We start from the raw sequence: 26,460 nt of genomic DNA on the forward strand, positions 1-26,460 counted from the left end.
ATAACTAACACCTAAGCAACAGTATGTCGTTCTCTTGTTGTACACAAGCATTTTGGCACAAGTATATCACTGGTCTTGGTTCACTAGACAATCATGCCCTCGTAAGCAAGACAATGAAAGGGGAGATAGACCACTGGATAAATGTACTTGTTCAGCTGTATCCTGCTTTTCCTCTAGAATTACCCCCTCCTAAACTCTGCCTGTGAGAGCAAAGGGAACTGAAACTGTAAGAGCAAAGGAACCTGCATTTCTCAAGGTCATGCTGACAGCTGCAAGCCTGAAATAATTCAGGGGATTTCATGCTTTCATTTCAAAAATGAGGAAGATCAGGACTGGTTGGTGAAGAGTGAGCAAGCTTCATATATTTTGATGTCTTACAGATATGTTCTCAGAATTTTTTTTATCCTTTTAGGACCATTGTTTTCCCCTTTGCCCAGCCCTACAGTAATCTGATAGCTTTAACTAATGATCTCACAATCTGCTTTCAAACTGCAGTAGTAGGAACCAGCACTTTCCCTTCCCAGTAGTCCGCTTGGTGGGTAAAATGTGAACTCAGATTCAACAGAACCATGTTTCATTTTTAGCTGTCTGCTTGTTCTCCAATTGCCAGCTCTCATCTGTGCTCCACGCCAGCATGGTTGTATCTTGCTGACTTGTTCCCCTACCTGCTTTACAGCACCACTGTGAGCCATCATGGGTGACTGTTTTAAATTTGTCATACTTCCCATCATGGGCAAAAAACTTCCAACGTCTTTGGCCACCCCTGTCCTGAAGTACAGGCTCTTCTTTCCTGATTGTCCAAATTTGGTGGACTTGCTCAAGCTCCTTGTACAGAGGAAGAAACACAGAGACTCATGTGCACGGCTGGATCTCACCTTCACATAGGTCTGGAACACAACCTTATTGTGCTCCTCCACCCCAGAGCTGAGAAACAGCTTTGTGTCCCAAGCTGTAGGCACAGTCCTTGCAGGTCACAAGATTCAGTGGGAGAAAGCAGGTTTGGAAAGGAGCAAGCTGACATGTATGAGGCAGACCTTTTTGCATCCCTTGGTCCTTTGTACAAAGGAAAGCAGATATTTTAAAAGATGACTGAGTTTCCTTGCTGAGATGATCGGCAATGAAAAGGAAAGGGACAAGCAGCAAGAAGAAAAATGAGGTTAGAGACCATGGTCATTCCACTGAAAAAGTAAGGGCAGCTGTAATGTGAGTCTTTAGTAACTTGGTGCTCTTAGGCAGGGCTTCCAGGAGTGGAAAACAGTTGGAAAACTTTGGTAGCTGTATGTCTCTGAACCAATCTGAAATAGGTTAGATGAATGGCGCAGCAGACATGCTCTTTTGTCTCTGTTGACTTTGAAGGGAAGATAGCTTGTATTTAGAAATTGCTGGGAAGAAAGAGAAGATATGACGGGAGGAGAGACAGGCATATGACAGTATGGCTGTGTATACCTCACCCGCTAAAAGGAAACCAAATTTAAAAATCAAGTTAGTCTGGCAAGGTGCATGTTCCACGCGGCTAGGACTATTTGGCTTTAACTGTTAGCCTCCTAATTCTCCTGGTCTCCTGGCCTGGAACGTGGCCACAGGCTCACAGCACAGCCAGGGCTGGAAGGGCCCTTGTAGGGGTCTCCAGTACAACCTCTTGCCAAAGCCGGGAAGATCTGGGGTGGGACGGGCTGCTCAGGGCTTGGTCCACTTGGCACTGCAGCACAGCTACACGAGGAGATGACTGCAGGATCTCAGATGTAAAGGCCTATAAGGCAGATGTTTATATCTGAATCACCAAGACCTCTTTCTAGACAGGGTCCCAGCAGCAAGCACACCCTATGGTGTACCGCTGTCTGCAAGGCAATCAGCCCCCTCCAGCTATGGAGAAGGAAAAAAGAGAAAATAAACTTTCTCAAACTTTCTGCCCTCTTGGTCCTACTGTGTGACCTCTGAAGGAAACAAGCAGTGTCCACACTTCTGCATTTCACCCAAAACTCAAGGGCATATTAATCAGGTTATAAAAACATTAAAGAAAGGCTTTTTTCAAGAACCTCATGCTATAGCTGACATAATTTTAGTTGAACTCAGCTTGTGGTTTAAAAAGTCCTGGGGTAAGAAAATAGGAAGAAAGACAGTACAAGATAAGGCAATTGCATAAATCTCAGTTCCGTAAAAAAACGAAAAAACCCCGAACCAAAAAGAAACAAAACACCCTAGTTGTCAAGTTCTATTTCCTATAAATCAGCAACTGTTTGAGTTTGTGTTAACCTCCTTTCCCCACTAGTTGAGCCCTGGGTTTTATGTGAGCATCCTTTCAGTATGGAGCAGAGACTGAAAATAAGGGTCTAACCTGACACAAAGTTTTGTCTACATCAGAGGACCTGAGGACCAGCTCAGGATCGGAAATGCTTTGAGTGTATTTATAGCAATATCTGAACCTGTAGCTGATGGTTCTTAGCACGCCCAGGAACTGAATGAAATTCTCTTGTCTCAGTAACACGGCTGTTCATATAAAACAAGTTAATAAGCGCAAGAGTGCGCAGTGGGCACGCCGTCATGTTCTTCACTTGTAATCAGGGAACAGGAAAAACTTGCATTTCAACTTGTTGCAGGTGTCCTTGCTCCCTGCAGCTTCTAACATGTGTGCTGTAATAAATGTGCCCATATGCTCCTGTAAGTGAGGTTTATTACTGTGCTTTATTACTAGGAATAGATTACTTGCCATTGTCATGATCACTGCAGGTAGAATAGATATGAAGGTATATAATTGTAAGAAAAAACAGCTTTGTTTTTACAGCAAAACCTGACAGTCAGAATCATTGTGGTAATCAGCCATACTGCGTGTATATCTGGATATGGATGAATTAGCTCAAGCAAAACAAAACATAACACAGACTTGGTCCGTAGGTGAGGAATGTTAACTGCAATGTTTTTACATACAGTTTCAGCAGAGCTGCTATCCTGAGCGTGCAAGAGTGGGACTGCCCCATAGCTTCCTCCCTTGTGTATCTTGTGCAACTTTTCAGCTCCATATTCCTGATACCAGTTTCAGTGGGAAACAATCCATCAATGGACAGTGGTTTTTAGGCCATGTTGACAGAAAAAAAAAGGCCCAGTAATACATATCGAGTAGTTTATAAATGACTGTGCTATAAATTACTGCCTTGCGGTAGTGTGGGATGTCACTATGGTGCTTTGTTATTCAGCAGTGAGACAAATAAATGTAATAAAAGATGAAGTACTTTCTTAGGTTATCTGGCCCCTTTGGAAACTTATGTCATTTTTCTGTGTAAATCTTAGCCTTTAATATTAGCAGCGTTTGACTCAGACTGACATCCCAAGCTCAGCTACTACCAGCCCTGCACCGAAATTCTCTGCCACGGATGATTTGTATTGTTTGCAGTGTGAAGTTCTGTTGGAAGATGGACCTTTACTGCAGGTCACCACAGATCGTGCTTACACTGCCCAAGACATCCATACTTGCATGCTTTTGCTCATGTGCCCTAAAGCACACGAAATGTATGCAGAGACCAAATGGAAGCACAAGTCTATGAAACTGCAACAAGTACAGGTTTGCAGGACATGGAATACGGCTGGTTCTGCACTGAGGATCCAGTTTATCTGACCTGTATCAGGGGAGTCAACAGGCTTATCTCTGTGCTGAAGTATGGCCCTTAAAAGGTCTTGCTCCATGGCAGGCTGTGGTTATGGTTGACAGTACAAAACAGTAATGCAGGGAGGAAAAATAACCCAACAACTTTAGAAGAATACAGTTATTTCCCAACGATTCATTATGAGTCCAAAGACATCAAGGCTTAACCTACATGAGAACTATAGGAGTTAAGGTCTGAATGGATTAAAGATCCAGACACTCTTAGCTTCAACTGTTGTCCAGTGTCAAAGGTACTGGAAATTTGTCCCTGAGGGCACAAACATCTAGTTTTCACAGCTGATCACAGGGAGAAGGTGGGATGTTGTTCACGGCTGCTGAAGGACACAAGACTTTCTCCCTCAACTTCACCATAGTGATGAAATTAAGCATAGAAGGATTCCCTTCTCCTCCTCTCCATGATTTGCCACCAAGTTGGGAGATGCACACAGGAAAAACATGGGCAGGGCACAGTGTCTTGATGGCCCTGCCTTTCCTGGGATAATGCTGCAGCACCCCTCCTGTCCAAGCTGCTGCCTCTCACGCTACTCTGAGAGCTGCCTTCATGGATGAAAAGTGTTCGTCTACATTGTCGCTTCAGCTTCTTCAGGGATCAGGACATCAGAGTAAGGGGCTTTGTTTCTGACCATCACAGTAGCATTTTTACCAGCCAGCTAATTTTGTCCGTTGCAAATAAAGCCAGGGCTGTTTCTTCACGACAGCACTGGCACACTGCAACGTGTTTGGGCAACCTGAATCCCACCCTAGGGATTTCTGCCTAAGGTTTTCTGCTGGCCAGTTCCAGGCCGTCAAAGGCACCTCATTGACAGGCAGCCCCTAGCATGGAGATCAGGTGCAAAGGAGGACTCCAGACTGTGCCCCACATCCTCATTGGGCCCTGCTCACAGTATTGCAAGCTCAAAGTAGACATTGTGGTCCAGTAACCCCAGAAGCAAATGCAAGGAACCAGAAACCAGCTCCCAGCATATCTGGGTTGCAATTTTCTTCCTTGATCATTTTATTGCCCAGAGTGACCTTCGCAGGCCGCCTCCCCACTGATTCCGCTGGTTTTAGGAGCCATTGTGACTGCTGCCACTAGATATACAACCTGCTCTCAGAAATATTAAGCTGTCTGTTTGTTCCCAAAGACAGAAATTAGGTGAGGGTTGAGAGGACTTATCAGTAGGTGAGGGCAGGAGCAAACACATACATTGCCAGAATGTTGCAAACCAGAACAAACACCCCAAATTCAGGGAATTCAGTTAAGGTTGTTTAAATGCTTAGCAGCATTTCTGTGTGTTATACATAGAGCACAGAGTAAAGATGTGGCGTGTCTGAAAATAAAAAACTGTGACAGAAGAAAAAAGTCTCATGCAACATCCCAAATATTGTAACCATTCAAAAAAATCTTATAAACTTTGAAGTCATCTGAAAAATCAACTGATTTCTCTCAGATTAAGCGTGGCATATTTTGGTAAGCCAAAGCTGTCTAAATGTATAAAGTCCAGTTTAAGGCTCTATGACTACTGTCACTGTGACTAACAAACGAGAAATTTTCACTCTGATCCACAGCTATAAATCAGACCTGCTTTTCCATCAATGGCCACACTGAAGCTTCTCTACCTGCCTGTTTTGACTTTCTCAGATGCTACCACCTTCAAACCTTTTCAGTACTGAATGCTTCAAAACCCGATAAGCTCTTTCTGGGTAAGTTTTTCTTTGACCAATGCTTTTGAACTCCACTCTCAGTCTTTTTAATGCAGACATTTATTTTGTGAGGAGAGCTGAGAAATCTTGGGCTTTTTCATGCCCCTGCTTCCTCATCTTGACATCTGCTCATCATTATTTCTGCAAATATTGCTAAAAGCTATCCTTGCCTTGACCCTTCCTCAGGAGACACGCTTTGTCAGGGCCTAGTCGCTGGCTGATTCATGTCCTGTCATTCCTTGGTTTATGGGCTTCCTAAATCCCTCCAGAGAGATTGTGATCTCGGGACTAAAGCACAATTAACTCTCTTGATATCTCTAGTAATTCCAGTGCAAATGAAGAAGAACTGAGACCCAAACTCAGACTTGAAAGGGTGGGTATTAGCAGGGTTTGGAGAGGGCTTGAGGTTTTCTCATGGAGTATTTCAACTGAGGTGAGACCTGCAAGATTGTTTTCACATCAGTCATCAGACACTTCACATTACTAGGTGTAAAGTCCTGTTGTGACGCCTCCAGAATAAAATGTTTCGGGATTTCAGTTCTTTTTTGAGTTTTCTGTTGTTCATGTCAAATCCACAGAAAAATTTCCACAGTCATATTTTTCCCTCTAGTCCCAACAACTTCACACAGGTTTGCTTTACAAGACTAGAACCATGAATGGCTGTACTGTATTCATCATGGTAGTATCCAGAGGCTGCCTGACTGCTGTTTTATCACACCTCCATTGTCTTACCTTTCTAAGTAAAAGAAGAGTTAAAGTTGACTTTATCTGATTTTTCCTCCCAACTTTCCTGTTTGAAACACTTTCCCATTTACTTAATTCCACAAAGAGCACGGTAATACTCCTCTGTACCTGTTCTCAGCTACTTTCTATCATGGCGGTGCAAAACCACACAGCCTTTAAGTATCATCTTTTCTTTCTTTCCTTCTCCTTCGCTCCACTTCATCCCTTTTGGCATTTTGACCTTTTTATGCCTAGCTTTAGGACCTGCTGTACATCTATCCTGCATTTACCTCCAGCTAGTTTTGTGATCCTCTGTAAGAGTTGATATGTAAAGAGCAGTCTGAGCTGTGGTATAGCCCTGAAGCCCACCCGGCCCTGCCATCCTGGGACTCACCAACAGGAACGCGACGGTTAGCTGCATGCTAACCCAGTCTGGCTGCTGTTGGCACAGCAAGTTTTGCTCTGCATATAAACACTGCTCTTCCCTTTGCTCTGCCTCACACAAAAATGACATAGTGAAAAAGGAGTATCTGGAAAATACATCCTTGCATTAAGGAGCACAACACTGCAGCAGTCTGAGTTTTCCCTAGTCCTGACCATGGTATGATCCCGGAGCAGTCAGATCCCAGTTCTGCTGTAGGTGACCCTCTAGGAACGCTGCCCTGTGGAGGAGAAAAGGAAGTTAATCTTCTCTATCCATTCTTTCCATTGGAGTTTCAGCTCACTCTTCTTTACTTAGGGAACTGTGTGGTTTAATGTGCTTTTGGAACAGGGAGATGAAGTAGGAGAGCTTCCTCCACCACTCTGGGAAGGCTAAGAAGGCACCCTGCTTCCAAATTGCACCGAGGATTTGCATGTTTACCCCTACACGCCATTCGTTCACTTATTTACCTCCTGCCTTCTTACACAGAAAAGCTTTTTGAGGGACTTGCCTAGATTTCTGCAAGGTGCCATAATAAATACGAGTGAATTTCATCACAGATAAGGGGCTATACTAGATAAGGAGGAGGGAAAGAATCATTGAATTGTGCATTAGCTCTGTCGTGGCCAGAAGGTCGAGGGAGGTGATTCTTCCCCTCTGCTCCACTCTGGTGAGACCCCACCTGCAGTGCTGTGTCCAGCTCTGGGGCCCTCAGCACAAGACAGACATGGACCTGTTTGAGCGGGTCCAGAGGAGGGCCACGAAGATGATCAGGGAGCTGGAGCACCTCCCCTATGAGGACAGGCTGAGAGAGTTGGGGTTGTTCAGCCTGGAGAAAGGAAGGCTCCAGGGAAACCTTATAGCAGCCTTCCAGTGCTTAAAGGGGGCCTACAGGGAAGGTTGGGGCAATCTTTTTTAGCAGGGCCTGTTGCGATAGGACAAGGATAATGGTTTTAAACTAAAAGAGGGCAGATTCAGACTAGGTATAAGGAAGAAATTTTTTACAATGAGTCTGGTGAAACACTGGGACAGGCTGCCCAGAGAGGTGGTAGAAGCCTCATCCCTAGAAACATTCAAGGCCAGGTTGGACGGGGTTCTGAGCAACCTGCTCTAGCTAAAGATGTCCCTGCTCACTGCAGGGGGGTTGGACTGGATGGCCTTTGAAGGTCCCTTCCAGCCCAAACCGTTCTGTGATTCTATGAAACCAAATAAATAGAAGCTTTGTTGGACAAAGCAGGCAATTAAGGTACTATATATATATGTATGTGTGTATATATATATACATGTATTCTAAGCCTTTTTGCATTAGTAGATTTTAGATACAGTTGGAGGATGGCTACATGCTATTCCTTGCTGTTCTCCCCCAGGCATTCCTTTGCCTGTCCCCCTGCCTGTAGGTTCCTCCCGAAGCAAGAAATCTTCAGTTCACCGAGTGTCTCATCTGTGTGTTTCGGGTGGCTCCACTTGACCAGAACCACCTCCCCTCTTCTGCCTCATCTCTCTTGCCCCTCCTTCACCTTCCTCAAAGCTGTGGTCACTTGACCCGGGCAGGGCAGGGGAGAGGAGGAGGAGGAGGGGGGAGGAGAGGAGAGGAGAGGAGAGGAGAGGAGAGGAGAGGAGAGGAGAGGAGAGGAGAGGAGAGGAGAGGAGAGGAGAGGAGAGGAGAGGAGAGGAGAGGAGAGGAGAGGAGAGGAGAGGAGAGGAGAGGAGAGGAGAGGAGAGGAGAGGAGAGGAGAGGAGAGGAGAGGAGAGGAGAGGAGAGGAGAGGAGAGGAGAGGAGAGGGGAGGGGAGGGGAGGGGAGGGGAGGGGAGGGGAGGGGAGGGGAGGGGAGGGGAGGGGAGGGGAGGGGAGGGGAGGGCAGCCCCCCCGGCAGCCCCCGCCCGAGCGCGGGCATCGCGCAGGGCCCGGGGGCAGCCGGGGTGTGCAGGTCTTGCTGAAGAGCTCAGATGGCAAGGAAATCGCTCGTCGGAGTAAGTAAAACAATTAAAAAAACACCCGCCAATAAACAGTGGGGAGGGCGGACTCCGTCTTCCCGGAGGGTACGGCAGCGGGTTGCCGTTGTGGCCGGGCCGGGGTGCCGCTGGGTGTGTGGGGGGAGCGCCGGGGTGCCGGGAGAGGGGGTTGATGGTGAGGTGCTGAGCCTTCCTCCCGGGGTATCGCCCCTGCGCCCGGCGGGGCTGGCGGCTTGCTCCTCGCCGTGGCAGCTCCGGTAGTTCCCGTCCCCGGGTTTCCTGTTAAATCCGGGCCTGCTGCTTCGCTTCTGGGTCGGCTGCGGCAAATGCTTTGTTATGTCATCATCAAACGTGCATCAGCTACACCTTCCTCCCGGAACTGCGTGGTGTTTGGCCGTTGCCCAGCGCTGCGGGCTGGCGGGGCTGCCCGTGCCAGGCACGCTTTGGGCACAGCCCGGGGGTGAGATCCCTTCCCGCCCCCCCCCCCCCCCCCCCCCCGCTGCTCTCGGTGTCCCGAGGTTAGAGGACAGGGATCTGCAGTGGCTTTGCGCCTTTGCGCGTTTGAATGCTTGTTTGTGGTTTGTGTCCCGGTAGAGTCCTCAAAATGGGATTGCTGCCCGCGCTCAGGGCGCCCAAGGGCAGGTCGGAAAGCCGGCGTGACCAAGGGGAGTGGGGGTAGTTAATCACGGCAACGTGTTTAGGGTGGACTTGCCTGTCTGCAAGGGGGGGGAATAAAGGCACAGTTCTCCTTTGCAAAGTTTCGGGTTTAGTCACGAGAGGCAGTAGCTAACGGTTGTAATTTCATTCCTCCGGGCAAGCCTCGGTTGCTCCCTAAAGGGTACCCCACAAGGTAGCAGCCGAGTTTGGAGGGGGTGGCGTGAACATCTAGGGCTTTGAATTGCGCAGGGGATCAGGCCGAAATCTGGTCCAGTCACTTCTGTACGGGACTTGATCAGCAGACAGCCATGGTGCTGCTGCTGCTCCTGCCGTGCATTCCCAGTGACTGCCACCCCCAGCCTCAGGGTGCTGTGGAGGGAGGTGGGAAGAAGAGGAGGATGACATGTGAAGCTCTGACATGTCTGTATTTGCAGGACCGCAGCATGGCTTGCTCTTGCAGTTTCTGCTCTCTGCTGGCTTTCCCCAGGCCCAGCAGGACAGTCCTTGTGAAGTGTCCTGGTCCTGCAGAGGTTGGGCCATTGACAGCAGCTTGTGCCAGGCTGAGAACCTGCTGTCTGTAGGTTTCAGCCAGGTAACGTCAAGGGCAATGCCGATCATGGGGCTTGCTGCCTCTACAGGGGCTTCCTCATCGTGTGCCAGTGCTGGGCAGATCTGACTCGGTGGTGAACTGGTGTAAGGGACGAGCATGGCAGAAAACCAGATGTTTGCTGTTAGCTGTGGGACTTTCCTGCATTAGCGCAAGCGAGGCGACGAGAGCACATGGCAGGAGGAGAGGGTGGCAGCAGGTAAACCTGCACCCTCACACGCATCCTGGCAGTGCTGTCTGTGCAAAGGGAGCCTGCATGTCTGCTCTGGGGGGGTGTGTGGGGTGTGTGGGTTTAGGGGACAGTGGAATTAGGCAGCTCCAAAGGCTCTGGAAAGGGAGATGTGGGTCCCAAGGAAAAGAGGAAAAGCCGTGCGTATAGTTAGGTTTCTAGTCCATGTACAGGACCCGCATAAGTGCTGCCATATGCTGGGGTGTTGCAGCCTCACAGCTCCTGTCAGCTTCAGTGCTGAGGAAGCAGAAAGACTATCCAGTCTTTTCTAACTACTAAATAGCAATGTTGGTTTGAGCATCTGCAGCCTCTGTTCACACTAATGCTACATAGTACATAGACTAGAGCAGAGCAGCCGTGGGTGAGCAGGGGTATGCAGTCTGAGGAAGCAGGAAACACAGCAAAAGGGGACAAGAGTAGTTGCAGACATCTGTTTTCTGAGCAAGGGGTCTGCATGAGGCAGAAGCTTGACATGTTAAATTGCAGAGGATGGATGAGTTGGTCTGCCTGAGATCGCAAGAGTCTTTCCGAGAGTAAGAGCATGTAGAGACCATTTGCTTATGCAGGACAAAAAGATCTGCACCTTTTTTTTTCTAAATAAATCCGTGGAAGTTTTTGTACTTGGCTTTGCACTAGGCCCATCAAATATCTGGTTTTTAAAATAAGGAGACAAAGGGAGGAAGAGAGGGTTTAAACCACTTGTTCCTGCTTACGCAATGGCCTTGTATGTATGGATAACCTCAGAGGTAGCTGCTCTTCACCAAGAGGAAAGCCCCAAGTTACTCACCAGACATGTGCAGCCTGTGTCACTGTGCCAGGGGTGCTGGGCATTTCCCTCAGCTGATGTCATCCCATTCTTATCTTAATTGGGGTGGCTGTACTCAGAGAAACCAATTCATAGCCGCACTGACAGCAAGGCAGGCTAGGTGAGTGATGCTACGTGCATTGGCAGATACAGAAGCAGATTGTATCTGCTGTGTGCAGTATGGACATAAAACTTAGGAATGCAATTCCTAAAGTTGCCTTCCAGATGACCTTGTGTTACTGCCAAAAAAAATCTCTTGCACCACGTTTAAGGAAATGTTCTTCATGTAAACAGTATGGCTTGCCTGTAAATCCAGAAAAACCAACCGCTTCCCAAAAACAACCTGAAGAATACTTTGGGAGAAGCAATCTCAGGAATGTGCTGAGGTGCAGCAAAAGGGACCAGGGACCAGTGAGGATGTTTTGCAGAGCAGAGGATCTGCATGAATACATATCTGACTGCCATTGCTGTAGCAGACAAGAAGGAATCATTGACAGCGACAGCTTTTTTAAAAAGGATTAAAAAGGGAAGGCATGATATTAATATAGGTAATCACTGCCATGATCTAAAAGAAAGTGTCTCACTACATAGCTATGGAAAAACAGTTAAAGCCTCGAAAACAGTGAGAAGAAGGAAAGCTTTCATCCCCAAAACACCACCTGAGCTTGAGGAAGGTCCTAGGAAAGAAAAAAATGGCATGGAGAGCTTGTCTTCATGTTCTGCATCATCCAGGAGAACATAAAATGACAAATGAACAGGATAACTCTAGTAGGCCCTAGTGATGACCATGATTTCTCAGCTGGGTTTCATCCACTGACACTCCTGCATGACCATTGCAAATTTTGCAGAAGATCCCAGGGAGGCTTGTATCCAAGAAGAACAGTTCCAGACTAGTTTTCACGAAGGTCTGACCAAACTGAAGTACTTATGATCATGGGCTCAGTAGGGGTGATAAGAACAGACATCAAGAGATCTTCTCAAAACAGGGAATAAGAAGATGAAAGTTTTCCTCTTTGACCCCAGAAGCCAGCATGACCTGGAAATACAATGCCCCGATATCTTTGTCAAGGCTTTTCATAGAGGTGGTGTTGTGGCAGCTGAATTGATGCTTCAAGTGTTCTCCAGGGGCCTAAGGGTTGCAGACCCAGCCCCTGTCCTGGCCCTGCCGTTGGTCCCACTGCCATGCTCCTGGGCCGCCAAAGGGCCAGGGAACAGACATTGCTTCACACTGGAGGTATGTTACTCTTCATGGTGTCACATAGCCAATGTAGATGGTACAGAGAAATGACTAACGAAGCTGCATGTATTTGCCTTGGCTCTGTTTTTTCTCTGAATTGGTCAATTTACAAGCCTGAATCTGGAACCCTGCCTTGGCATTGTGCTGGGAGACAATGCTATCAAAACCAGTGCATATTGTGGCTGAGAAGCTCTTGACATTTTGCTGCAACTGCTTGAGAGAAGGGTTGACGTTTTATAGCATGTATAAATCCATTCTGCGAAGGTACGGTGGCATGAATTCAACCACAGTATAGAGCATGGTTTATTCTTTTTCTTTTCTTTTTCCCTCCCAGAACACCCTATGAAGGCATAGAGCAGGCACTCATGGAAGGCCCTTTGCAAACCTCCATTCATATGTGCCATGAAAATGGTCAATGGATGTCACGATTACCAGAGAAGCTCTGGGATATTCCACTCTATAACTTAGCTCTTCCAGGTAAAGATTAACTTTTGTTCTCCGCTGTTTTGTTAGCATGTCGTTTACGTATTGGAACATCCTGTTTGTCCCATTTCAGGGTGGCTATGTTTATTATTAGTGTGTGGGAGGGAGAAGGGTATGGGGGAGAGTTTGTATGACATGTGAATGCACGTGAATACTTTTAGTCTGTAATATTTGGGGTTTCTTGGAGGGGAGGGTGAAAAAATGATGCTTTATTTTTTGAGGGAAGGAAAGAAAGAGGGACTTTTTTTGCAATCCTTGTGCATCATCGTGTCAGATCAGTGTTAATAATCTGAGTATTTGTTTATCAGGGCAAAGGTGAGATTTTCCTACATAATACATTAAAAAATGGTTCCAAAAGGAGAGAAATAACATTTTACCTTATTGATTTGATTCTTTATACTGTTTGAAAGAGGCTGTGAAGGTATGAAAAAAGGAGGATGGAGACTTTTAATTAACGTACATCTTTATTAATGTAGAGTGTGCCTTTTCCGCATGACCCTGCTTACAAAAACTGGATTTATCCTATTATGGGTAAATAGAGCTGCACTGTAGCTGATGTCCTCATTGGTACTAAATTCAGGCCTTTGTATCATCAGCCTTTCTTTGGTCAAATTATTACTTCTCTCTGCTACTCATTTTGTCTAAAGAAGTTACAGGAAAACCTGTTTTCACTGGAGCATGGGGAGGCACTGGAGGACTGTCAGCTCTTGAGTGATTCCCTTTGCCTCCATCACAAAAATGATACTAAAGAAAAGTCTAGCCAGTGTTTTCTCTCACACCTGCAGATGCGACAGGTAGTTTGGGTGGAAAGCAGCACAGCACGTAGATGGATGTTTTATGTAGGCTACAGGATCGTAGGTTAACTTTAGCAAAGATGTATGTTTAGAGATAATGGGAAAAGTCAAGTCTTGTCTTCAGTGGGTGAAGCCCTGGGAGGACCCAAGAACTGTGGTGGATTCATTTTTTTTTTTTTCCCTGCCCTTCATGAGCTAAAGGAGTGTGGAGTTTCGATTAAAATTGAAACCCAGAAACTTATTTCATAGTGTCTTCTTGGATATGTAATTTAAATTGATGTTAACTTCAAAACAAGCACACCTTTGTTTTGGATAAAGCCTATGTGAGAGGACCTCAAGACAGATGTTACAAAAAAATTCTAGATTTCTTATTTAACCGTCAAGAGATAATCTGTCTTACGACAGAAGAAAGACGGTAATATTCTTCTCTTTTTTTTTTTTTCTTTTTTGTTCCTTTTGCAAAAATCCTTCAAAAAGTCAGTAGCATGCTCAGTGATTATTTTTTTTTTTGGTGGGAGAGGACCACGTTGTTCCTAAAAAGCTTTCACAGTGGTGTTTCTTGGACATTGTAGAAAGCTGACAACCTGCTCACGTGTGCCTTTGACTTCCTGACTCTTCTCCTAACGGTGACCTTGTTATTCTTGTGAGTGTCTGTTCTTCTTGTGAATATGCCTGCATGGAGAACAGGCGTGAAGTAAAGAATAGATGAAGACAAGCCCATTTCAGCAAACGCTGGAGGACGTTTACAGAGCACTGCAGGCTATTAGCTTGGAAGATTTTGGTGGCTGTCCAGCTGACCTACAAAACTGGTCTAGCCCAGGCCAGAACAAAAACAGATCAAGATCAGCCAGGTCAAGACAGCTCCAGCAGGTTTTCAGAGGGAGCAATGACTGGGGGAAGCCCAGTTTGGAAGTGGAAGCTTATCTCAGATAGAGAAGCCAACAAGGCATGCCAGAAATGTGAGACAGTGCATTCTGAAAGCATGACGAGGAGACAGAGGCAAGTCTCAGTAATTAGTGTTGTATTTGCACCAGGTCCAGCATAGTGCTGCTGGGGAGATGTTGCTTCAAGCTCTGGTGCTTCCTGGTTTGGTGCTAGCTCACTATCTTTGCATCATATTTGTTGTGTCATGGATATACTCATCTTCCTTTCATTACTGTAACTCACTGACATTACAAGAAGACTCCTGGCTGGAAGGCTTCTATCTGTTTGCTGATTGGCATCAGTAGATCATAGAATCATTAAGGTTGGAAAAGACCTCTAAGATCATCAAGAGAAATGCCCATTGATGGAATCCTGTTCACTTCTTTCAGACTTGGATTTGGTCCGTGGGTATTTAATGGTCTGACTTACACCTTGTAAGACAAACTTCTTTCATGGCATGCCTTCATTATCAGTCTTCCATCTGCAATGACCTTTGTTTGGGTGTTTAAAGCAGGAAGATAGATGGAAACCCAGTTTTAAAAGGTGAAAAAATTGAGTGGGACATTATTATTGACAGTTTCAAGGAATTTTCTCTATTTCAAATATAATCTTGTCCTTTTTCTTTGGCTACTAGAAATATTGCCATTGGCAGCAGTTAAGATTGACTGTTCAAGAAGGCAGTTCCTAGCACCAGTGAACAATTTGTTTGACAGAAGAATTAAAAACCAAAATGATATGCAAATTCCTTGCAGATACTCTGTAAAGGTCCCAGCAAGTCACTTCACTGAGTTGTTAGCTTTTGTTATTGATGCTTTATAAAATTAGAAGAAATAATGGAACAGAAAGAGCTAGCAAAATCGCTGGTTGCCTGTCCTGAAGAAATTGTGAGTTGCAACAAAGTTTCACCTAAACCTGATGCAAGAGATGTGTCAGATTTATTAAGACTTCAAAGAAGTCAAATATTTAGGCAGGCTGTGCTTGGCTCTGATGCTTAGCCTGCCCCTATGTAATTCCCTGTGCTGGAGACAGTCAGATAATTTTTGAGTCCATAAAAGGTGGATCTTGTTCATCTATTACATGTAAACTTAGACTTGGATTTGCCTCTGAAATCTTCAAGTGCCCACCTTTTGCGCTGATTTTGCAGGGGACGTGGGTGTTTAGTTCAGGGCATTTTTACTCGATATTTAAGATGTAAAAGTTTCTAAGTGCTGAGTTAGGAGTTGGTCCAGTCAAAGGTATAAGAAGATGAATTTCTGCTTTCAGTCATGCTTTCCTGTGCAGAGATGATGGGATTGGAGTACGAAATCCTGCATTTGGACAACTCTGAAAAGAGGACAAATTCTAGATAAATTCAGCCTTTGGCTATTTATTCCCTGAAAAAAGTGGGTTTTCACATCAAGACATTTATTTCAGTGGAAGATGCCATTTGAAACAGGCCATTTTGTTGTGGTTTGAGGCAAACAACAAATATTTGTAGTTTAGATGGGGACTGCTTTGTTGAAAAGTCTTGATCCCTTCCCTTCAGGAGGATTTTACACTAAGCTCATTAATGTCAGGTGAGCAACCTCTGTGGAAGAGCCCACATTTTTGCCATAACTACATAGGTTGTCAGGAAATATAGGTGTGTGATTTGGAAATGGAGTGGCATATCAGATGTGTGCACACAATATAACCATGTATTGTGGTCTTGGGTGGTTAAGAAACTACATTTTCTGACATTTATTTTTATATTCTACAGGGAGTCACGACACTATGACGTACTGCTTGGATAAAAACTCTGCTGTTAGTGGCAATGAGTCCAAGCTGGTGAAGTTTTTAAACAAATGTATGCCCTGCATTGTGCACCCCATTATCATGAAGTGGTCTACAACACAGGTAACTGTTGTTTAGCATTCTTGTCATGCCTGGGAAAAGCTGAAGCTTGGGCTGAAGTGCTGAGAGTGGTCAAGCGCTCTTGTGCACAATGAAACAACAGCTTGCTGCCCAGAAATCTGTGCTTTCATGAGATACCCTGCGCAGGTATCGTGGTTTGAACCCAGCCGGCAAGTAAGCACCACCAAGCCGTTGTCTCACTCCCCCCGATGGGATCGGGGAGAGAATTGGAAGGGTAAAAGTGAGAAAACTCATGGGTTGAGATAAAGACAGTTTAATAGGTAAAGCAAAAGCTGTGCTTGCAAGCAAAACAAGACAAGGGATTGATTCACCACTCCCCATCAGCAGGCAGGGGTTCAACCATCTCCAGGACAGCAGGAGTCATGCATGTAACGGTGACCTGGGAAGACAAACGCCATCACTCCAAACGTCCCCCCCTTCCTTCTTCTTCCCCCAGCTTTATATGCTGAGCACAATGTCATATGGTATGGGACATCCCTCTGGTCAGCTGTCCCAGCTGTGTCCCCTCCCAGCTCCTTGTGCCCTCCCAGCCTCCTTGCTGGTGGGATAGGGTGAGAAGCAGACAAGGCCTTGGCTCTGTGCGAGCCCTGCTCAGCAGTGACTGAAACACCCCTGTGTTATCAGTGCTGTTTTCCACGCAAATCCAAACCACAGCCCCACGCTAGCTACTGTGAAGAAAATTAACTCTATTCCAGCCAAAACCAGCACCCTGGGGTATGAGATAGGTACCATACATACCAGATCTTTTGTGGGGAAAAAGCATGTAGCTGAGGCAGGGATGATACATAGACAAAGAGGTTGCTTAAAGCTGACCACTTGGTACTAGAAACTCATTTTCTTTTTCACATGTTTTTATTGTTATAAATAACATTTAATATTACTATAACTGAAAGAATTTTTTGTCTTGCACTCTGTTCAGAAGATAATGCCTGTCATTTTTACTATTACTGTTGTGTGAGATGTTAGTTGTTTTCCCCATCTGTATTGTCTAAGTATTCCATCCAGAAGCAGAAACAAAAATCTTGTTGAAGGGAATTTTTTTTCCATAAAGATTAAGAGAATGAAGGTGTGATCCCTCATGTAAGGTTTAGTTAATTTTTTTAAATGTCTAAATATTAAGCTGGTAGTTATCTCTTTGTTCCTTGCAAACGTATATTAAAGACAAAATTTGGGATCATGGTTTAAGCTAAAGCTTTTTAAGAATTTTCTAAAGAACAGATTTTCCTGGCATCAAAGAGGTACCAAAAACCTTTTCACCTTTGTTCATATTGAAGGAATACTTAATTATTAGTGAATTAAAACTGAATAATTGGTAAATGTCAATAATTATACCTAGGCTTCTTCTGTTGTATTTGAGCAGCCCTGGCAAACTGGAGTTTTAGACACTACCAGATATTGAATATGTAACAGCAGTGATGAGTTGATGTGGAAAGGCACTTGCTTAGCACAGTGCCTCGTGTTGAGCTGGTTTTTTGCTTTGGGACTTAAGCCAGTGAAAGATTTAGATACCTCCTCACTTGTGAGTTGCTGGCCAGTGAAGTGACCCTGTTGGTGACAAACAAGCTTCTTACATCTTTATAGTCATTTTCTGGTCTGAACCCAGCGTGCTGAGTGGGAAGTGAGTCCCACTGATCAGCTGGCGCTGATGGGAAAGAGACACAGCTGCAATCCTGCCCCTCCTTAGCTCTGCAGTGCTTGAGCTGTCTTTGCAAGGAGCTGACTCCACCTGTTGGTAGCGAGAACAGACATCAAGAAGCCCTACCAATGATAGGAGCCACAGGTTCCTGGATGGCCCAGTGCGTAGGAGGTGGTGCCTGGCTTGAGCCCTGGCTGTTATGAGTGTCAGTCTAGAGGCCCAAATCTTTCCTGTACAATGGCTCATGTCAGGTGTATGACTTCCACTCCATGCCCTGGATGTCTGGTGTGAGATTGCGGTGCTGAGCGGCATGTTCCCCAAGGCTTGTTCTTAAATTTTGCCCTTGGGGGGCAATGCTCACACTGTCTAATTCAGTATCCTAACCCAAGTGACTAATTAGAGAGTCTAATTTGTCACATTTTCCTGTGCAGCCAACAGAAAGAAATTAATTAATCCAAAGGGCAGTTCAGAGCAGCTATTCATCTGGTGCTCTTTCTGGCCACAAAGGTTATATATGACCTACAGCCACATACACTCCCATCTCCAGCGTGCTCCAAGCGAAGGTGGGGCTTGGGCATGGATCGCTCCTTCAAGTGCTCCAGCCTGGTGGAGACCAAGCAGGCACAGAGGGAGCTGTTGGCCAGAGCCACCGCACCACCTGCACCCCAGGGCGTGTGGGGTTGGGCTGCTCCCCAGCCCTGCAGCTCAGGCACAGCCTGGGGAGATTAAATTCCAGTCCCAAGAACAGAAAGTTAGGTGGTTGAAGCTAGGCAGGGTGAGCACCCTGCCACTTGTCTTAAGCTCTGTCTCCTCCCTAAAGCTACAAGTGTGGTTATTCAGCTGAAACTCCTTGTATTGATTTAGCTTTTGTTGGATCCTTTCTGATTTAAAGCAGTACAGTGTATGTTTTCTGAAACCTGAAAGTGTTGTCTATAGCAGGTTGAACTGAGACAAATTAGTGTTTGAACATATTTAATTAACTTGATTCTATTTTCTTATGCAAAGAGAGCCTTGATATAGATAAGAGACATATGATTTGGGACTTTTTGCCCCAGAAAATCAGCTTTATTACCTGTTCCATTCAGCCCTCAAATCCGATAGAAGAGCTCTGAGGGAAGTGGAAATAGAGAAGGACTGCTGTTTTGTAGCACTTCTACAGGTTAATCCAAACTTTTTAAGACTTTATCTTGAAAAAGAACAATAGCCAGTACTTTTTTCTCTTTTTGTTTTTCCTTCTGTGGAGGATGAGCGAGCTCCGCGGAGACAACCATGGTAAAGTCTTTGATCTAATAAGATAAATACAGCACTTCTAAGGTGCTGATCCTGCAATTTTTGTTCATATGTATAGTCTTGTGAAGAGTGATCGTGTATTTACGCACGGGTTAATGGGTCTTTAACTTTTGGAACACAACAAGGGCAGAGGTCTGAAATTAATCTAATCTGTACTTGCAGTCTATGCCACAGGGAAATTGGGTCCCTCTTGTCAAAGAGTAAAATACTTCGAAGTTGTCACTTGGTGCTATATAGTGCCATTTTAAAGATGAAAGACCTGGGACAGATGTCATAGGGCTAACTTTGTACACATTTTCCAGCTTTCTAAACTAAAGAAACAAATCTCTTTCAAGCTTTCAGGACCTTTGTCTTCTTCACCTTTCAGGTACTGACTGTGACGGAGCAACTTGAGGCCGGAGTTAGATATCTGGATTTCAGGATTGCCCACAAGGCTAACGATCCGTCTATGAATTTGTACTTCGTGCATATGGTTTACACAACCGTTACTGTAAAGGTATTGTCCTTACCTTTGGGATGGCTATTAAAAAACAGTGCTGTTTCTTTCATTTAAGAGCCATCATAATCTGAAAATGCTGGCCCAAGGTTTTCTGAGTAGGTTATTTGCTTTCCTAATGTGAGGACTTCAAACTAGAGAAAATCAGCAGGACTGGAAATTAGTTTCAGCAGCTGCAAGTGAGACTAGAGCATCAATCAGTTCCTCATCCTCAAACCGGAGTTGCAGTGCCTTGCTCTCCACTGCTCTGCCCCTACCAAGTGCCTGGTGTTTCTGGGGTTTATCTTGTGTTGTCCCAGCATGCTACCCAAGGCAGTGCAGTTTCCCCAGTAAGGAGAGAGGTTATTAAAGAGAAAGTGGTACTAAAAGCCTAATACAATCACAGAAACACTTTTTTTGAGGAAAAAGTATTTCACTGAAAGACAGAGTCTCAAATCTGGATCCCATGATCAAATTATTGTCAACTGCTGTGAAGAAACTACTGTGAGTTGCTCTTTGCATGCGCTCTGTCACTGTGGAGTAGTTTACATCTTCTTTCCATTTGCTGGGACCTGTACAGCCAGGCACAGACAGCTAATGCAGCTTTTTGTAGGCTAACTAGCTAAACTTCACTTCCATGCTCATGAGTCTGAACCCTTCATGCGTTGAGATTTCATGGTGACTGCCATGCTCATGTAAACAGTTAGACGCAGTGCCTGGCTACCCTGCTAATTATCTGTGGTCTTCAAGAAGTTGTCATTGCCCATAACAAATGGGGAAAACGGGTCCTGTTATGTTAAGCAAGCACAGAACTTCTTCCTGTTTTTGAGTTTGCCTCTAATACATTGTTTGTCCTTAAAGAAGCTTGGGGAGATGGGTTTACTGCTAACCTGCCTCTAAGCAGTAGGAGATTCGTGGATATTACCAAAATACAAAGCTGTTAAGTGTAGAACCACATCCAAAGCAAACCAGCACAGACCTGCAGAAAGTAGGCTTTCCTGGGGTGCATCTTTCTGGACCACCTTGTGGGCTTTCAGATGGCCTTCCGCCAGAAATCTACATTGATTTTCACTGTTGTGATTGTGAGTCTACCCCACTGTCAATGCTCTGTTGGTTTTATGTCCTTTCCCCTGGATAGCATAGAGAATTTTCTAAGTTGCCATGACTCTCTCTTGTAGGATATTCTGTGGGAAGTGTCAAGGTGGTTGGAAACTCATCCTAAGGAAGTTGTTATCTTAGCCTGCAGGAATTTTGATGGATTAACCAAGAAACTTCATTGTTTTCTTATTGCCTGTATAAAAGAGATTTTCCAGTGTAAACTGTGTCCCAGAAATGTAAGTACAACATCCTTTTTTTAATAATGATATATTAAAGTGAGATTTTGATTCCAATTTTTTAGATGTATTCTACTTTCACTGTACTTTAACCTAGGAAAAGTAACACTTGGTGCATCAGAGATAGGTCTTTACCTCATAAAACTGAGGAGGTAAAGCAAACCTACATCTCACAGTGTGGAGGAGGGAATTGAATTTGACTGTCATGTCTGTTGAGATGTCAAACAATAGTAGGGACACAACTGTCATCCACTGTCCTGTTGTGTTGTTTTTTTTTTTTTAAAAAAAGAAAAGGTGTGTGCATTATAAATATAGTCCATACTATATTTATAGAATTTAAAGAATCTGTTGACTGCCTTTTCGCAGCAATAATTAGAAATGAATTTTAATGCTACTTATAATAGTTTAGGTTGCAGGTGACCTCTAGAGGTCATCTGGTCCAACCCTACCACACAAAGCAGGACCAACTTCAAAGTTACACTGGGCTGTGTCCCGTCCATTCTTGAATCTGAGGATGGAGGTTCCACAACTTTCTATGCAGCCCGATCCAACATTTGACCAATCTCACAGTGAATGTGTTTTCCTTATCTACCTGATCAGAATCTCTCTTGCTGTAACTTGTCTGCTGACTTTCATCGTTTTGCTATGCATATCTGAGGAGTCTTCTCTACATCTGCCTGTCAGGTATTTGCAAGCAGCAGTAAGACCCAGCTGTCTTGGACTGTTCTTACATGTTGCATGCTGCTGGACTCAGTCCAGCATGTCAATGACTTTTTTTTTGTACTGGGGAAGCCCCAGCTGGAGACAGTACTTGAGATGCAGCCCCACAACTGCTGAATAGAAAGGAAGAACTCCTCCTCTTGACTTGCTGTCTGTGCCTGTACTAATACAGCCCAGGTTGCTGTTGACTTTTGCCACGTGGGCATGCTGCTGGCTCATGTTCAGCCTGGTGTCCACTAGGACATCCAGGTCCTTTTCTGCAAAGCAGGTTTCTAGCTAGCTGCCCCCAATCTGTCCTCGTGCATGGGGTTAGTCCATTCAGGCACAGGACTTTGCATTTGTCTTTATTGAGCTCCGTGATGTTTCTATCAGACCATGTCTCCAGCCTGTCGTGGTCCCTCTTGGATAGCATCTCTGCCCTCAGTGCATTTCTGGTGGCATTGACTCTCTTTCCTGGACATGAGCTGGAGCTGACCTTCCAACCAGCCTAATATGCTTTCAGTCACCCAAACTCCAGAAAAGTCTTAAATTAAATAATCAGAAATTATTTGATTTCTAAATTCTAGGAGTTGAGATGTTTAGCTTCCTCTTTTTACAAGGTGTGGGAGCTTTTAGTAGTTAAATTATTAACATTTCAAAGATGCACAGGAACAGAGCGTTTTCTCTGGAGATGTGAGGGTACAGGATAATGATGACCCTGTTTGTGATTCCAGTTCAGCCTTTGAAGCTGGTGTGTCAGTAAAGGATGAGTATTACCATTTCAAAGCATTTTGTACAGCAGAGTTAAAATAGAATGATTCTCAGCAAAACTAGGGGATCCTGAATAGTCAGGCCTCAGCTGAATAACTGAAGACCTGAGAGACACTGTTTTATTGTTTCCCGAATAACTTGAGTGTGTAAGTTGTGGATGAGCAGAGCAATACTGGAGAGGACGGTCAAATTTGCTTTCAGACACATGGCCAGCTCTTAAAAAGAAAAAAAGTTAATTGCAGAAGGGGCAAGCTGCTTTCTGGTAGTTCACTGAGCGAAAGTGACGAATGAGTGGTTTGAGATCACCTGAACTGAAGAAAGAAAAACATTGTGAGTTGTGTCCATGGGGAGGGAGGAAGTGCACTGGGGAAGAGAGAAGCCAAGTACTTCCCTCAAGTGGGAAGACTTTATTTCTATGGGGTCTGTGACCAGCACAATGGATCTCACTATTTTTGCAAGTCATACTGTTGCAGGTTAGGTAGCTGTGGGGTTTTTCAGGATCACTGATTCAGATTTAACATCAAATAACCAAGTGCTTGCTCCCTTATTCTAAAATAGTCTGGTATCTACTGTCTTTCCAGACTGCAACTCTGTCATTGTACAAAAGTAAGCATCGAAGTTTTTATAAAGCAACTGCCAAGTAGAGGTCTGTATGTAGTACTAGCACAGGCCACAGCGTGATAACATTACACTGTGTTAAAAATTTTAATTGCCTTAACTATTCAAGGTGTATTCCTTTGATCTAGATTACTAGGGTTTAAAAATCCCTTGTTAGACATCTACAGTTTCATTTCTGCTTTGTTTGCGAAATAAGCACCTGTGCTCATGTACACATTTCTGGTAGCTTTTTTTTGGCTTTTATCCCACCACCTTTTTTTTTTATTTTTAAGAGGTTCCAGCTTTAGAAAGGCAGCTGGAGAAAAGCAAAGGCTTCTGTCAACCGCAAATTTTTGTAGTTTGAGTAGCTTATGTCTTAATTTTGCAGTATTTTCTGACCTTCTTTGGGCTTGCACTCTCTCTTTCTTGGATGAAGCAAGAGGGATTTCCATCTTCATTCAACGCTTGGCTGTCTTCAAAGATTTACATAACACATTTTCAGCTGCCTTTGGCTTTTATCTTGAGGATTGGAAAATGTAAATTTCATATTGAAACACTTGAATTTAACAGACCTGTTTCAGCCCATCTGTCTGTCTGAGAAGGTTTCTGACTCAAGTCTTCCCCTCTCTCAATTCAAAACGTCTGAAGCATCCCAATTTCAGAAACTTTCTAGTTGGAGAAATCGCAATTAACATATCTCTTGAAGACTTACATTTAGTCTTACCAAGTCTTAAGCAGTTGAATTTTCTTTGATGCAGATTTGTCACTGTAGCCATCAATGTGGGGCATTTGCCAAAATTATTGCTGCTTCTCTGTGTCTGTATTCCTACAGCTGGGTGTGGGGCTTTGCCTCCCTCCTACCTCCTTTCACCAAATGGCCTGTGTCTTCCTCTCCCAACAAATTTTCAGCAGTGGTATGTGCACAAGGGCTGACACGGGGATGGTTTCCTGTTGCATAGGTGTTAAGGCCTTGAGTTGGGGTTGTTCAGCCTGGAGAAGAGAAGGCTCCGGGGGGACCTTATAGCGGCCTGCCAGTGCTTAAAGGGGGCCTGTAGGAAGGCTGGGGAGGGACTTTTTTGTCAGGGAGGGTAGTGATAGGACGAGGGTTTCAAACTGAAAGAGGGGAGACTTAAATTAAATGTAAGGAAGAAGTTCTTTGCTGTGAGGGTGGTGAGACATTGGCACAGGTTGCCCAGAGAAGCTGTGGCTGCCCCCTCCCTGGCAGTGTTCAAGGCCAGGCTGGATGGGGCTTTGAGCAACCTGGTCTGGTGGAAGGTGTCCCTGCCGACGGCAGGGGGGTTGGAACTAGGTGATCTTTAAGGTCCCTCCCAACCCAAACCATTCTATGGTTATATGTACTTTACCATCGTTGAGTTGTTCAAGGAAAGGAAGAACCTGCTGAAGTTCCCAGCCTTCTGTTGCCCCTGTAGCTTGTAACCCAGCCAACAACCTACTGGGCTGTACGCTTAAAAGCTTTATTTAAACTGAATCTGTGCCTCTCTACCAAGGTGATGTCACATGTCAGTATGTGAACTTTGGGAACACTGCTGTGTTGTCAACTTCAACCTGGGCACGCTTTCTCTTAGGTGGTGCCAACACTGAGGACCATGTGGCAGCGTGGCCATCAGGTTATAGTCTCATATGAGGAGGACGTGGAAGCGGAGGAGCACTGTGAGCTGTGGCCTGCGATCCCGTACTGGTGGGGAAACAAAACTGCCACTTGTGCTCTTATCCAGTATTTAGAGCACATGAAGCGGATGGGCCGGCCAGGTAGGCGCAGGTTGTCGCTCGGAGGAAACAAGGGGCACATACAGCAATGCAAAACAAATAGGAAGTTGGGCGATCGTAGCATTATAGGATGTAACCCCTTTGTGCATCCTGTGTGCATGAGATGCACCCATGTTGCTGAGTGCTCTGCCCACCCATGGGTGAGTGCATTGTTCGTCCTCGGCGGTACAAGTACGCGCATCAGTGTATGTACATGTGTAGACTGTAAATTGCGGTAGCTGCTTCACTTGTGTGATCCCATGGAAAAGCAGCTCTCTGCACAGAGCAGCTCGCTGGCGCTGTCATGCCTGTCTCACGGGTAGGAGACTGCTTCCTCAGCCCTGTGTTCGCTGCTTTAGGTAGCACTGGTGGTGGGGGAAGTACGTTACAGAAGCATGGAACAGAATCACAGAACGGGTTGGGCTGGAAGGGACCTTCAAAGGCCATCCAGTCCAACCCCCTGCAGTGAGCAGGGACATCTTTAGCTAGAGCAGGTTGCTCAGAGCCCCGTCCAACCTGACCTGGAATGTTTCCAGGGATGAGGCTTCTACCACCTCTCTGGGCAGCCTGTGCCAGTGTTTCACCACCCTCAGTGTAAAAAATTTCTTCCTTGTATCTAATCTAAATCTGCCCTCTTTTAGTTTAAAAACCATTACCCCTTGTCCTATTGCAACAGGCCTTGCTAAAAAGATTGCCCCCACCTTTCCTGTAGCCCCCCTTTAAGCACTGGCAGGCCACTATAAGGGCTCCCCGGAGCCTTCTCTTCTCCAGGCTGAACAACCCCAGCTCTCTCAGCCTGTCCTCACAGGGGAGGTGCTCCAGCCCCCCGGTCATTTTTTTTTGGCCCTCGGCTGGACCCACTCCAAACCCCAACAAGAAAGGTGTGTGGAGGCTGTAGCTACCTCAGGAAATAGCAGCGCTCAAGCACGCTGGTGTAGTCTAAGCTGAAAGAAATCCAGCTCATAACCTCTGACGCAGCGCTGCGATGTGAACGCATGGGGTGACGAAGGGGAGAACTGCTCCAAAAGCACACTCCCCAGCCAAAGGGAAACACTCATGTAGGTGCACCCTGTGTTCCCACCCATCACGGGGGAAGGCTAAGTATTTGGAAGCAACCCTTAGAGAAACAAACGTTATTTACAAAGGAGGACTGGTTCATGGAGAACCTTTAGTCTGCAATGAATAATTTAGATAAATTTAGCTAAACTGGAATGGTTCAATGAGAGTCCAGTACCTGTTTGCTACAGCATGCAGTTGCAACAAGTGGAGACAGTCTACTGAAACAGTTCTGGGGATATGAAAGAATACAGAAAGTGTATGAAGTTAGTATTTTAATGATTCCCAGAGGAACGAAATCTGGAGTTAATGCAATGCCGAGCAGTTTCTGTTCTCCTCAAAGGAATGTTTAATGTGTTGCCTTCTGATTTTTTTTTTTTTTCCAGAAAAATTCTTTGTAGCGGGGATTAACCTTACTGAAAATTTAAGCTATATTCTCACACACCCATTTGGATCACTGAAGAAAATGACACTCCAGAGTCTTCCATGCTTGAAAATCTGGATAAAGCAGCAGCATCCAGGACCAAAAAAGGAATGTATTAACATAATTGCTGGAGACTTTATAGGAAATGATGATTTTGTCAAAGATGTGATAGAACTTAACAGAAAAATTAATCCTCCATTACACTGTCAGAGTAAAGGGGCTGCAACAAATAGCATTTCATTCTCAGTTTCTTATTCTGTGACAAGCTGTAAAGGCTTTGTCTGCATTTAATCTGCCCTGGTTTAAACACCCTGGATCCCGTAAAGGTCCAGTTAACTTAAGTG

At 45.1% G+C, this 26,460-nt stretch overlaps 1 protein-coding gene across 1 annotated transcript; it reads left to right on the plus strand.

The window, feature by feature from the left end:
* The first annotated feature begins 12,338 nt into the window (after nt 1–12,338).
* PLCXD1 (phosphatidylinositol specific phospholipase C X domain containing 1) lies at nt 12,339–26,378 on the plus strand. The gene is given in 7 exon segments (XM_009952363.2): nt 12,339–12,450; nt 15,913–16,049; nt 19,361–19,489; nt 20,647–20,802; nt 24,456–24,639; nt 26,079–26,332; nt 26,334–26,378. Coding segments are annotated over 7 exon segments (1,017 nt in total).
* The last annotated feature ends 82 nt before the right edge of the window (nt 26,379–26,460 follow it).

Source organism: Leptosomus discolor, chromosome 1 (genome assembly GCF_034619465.1).
Source record: "Leptosomus discolor isolate bLepDis1 chromosome 1, bLepDis1.hap2, whole genome shotgun sequence".
NCBI lineage: Eukaryota > Metazoa > Chordata > Aves > Leptosomiformes > Leptosomidae > Leptosomus > Leptosomus discolor.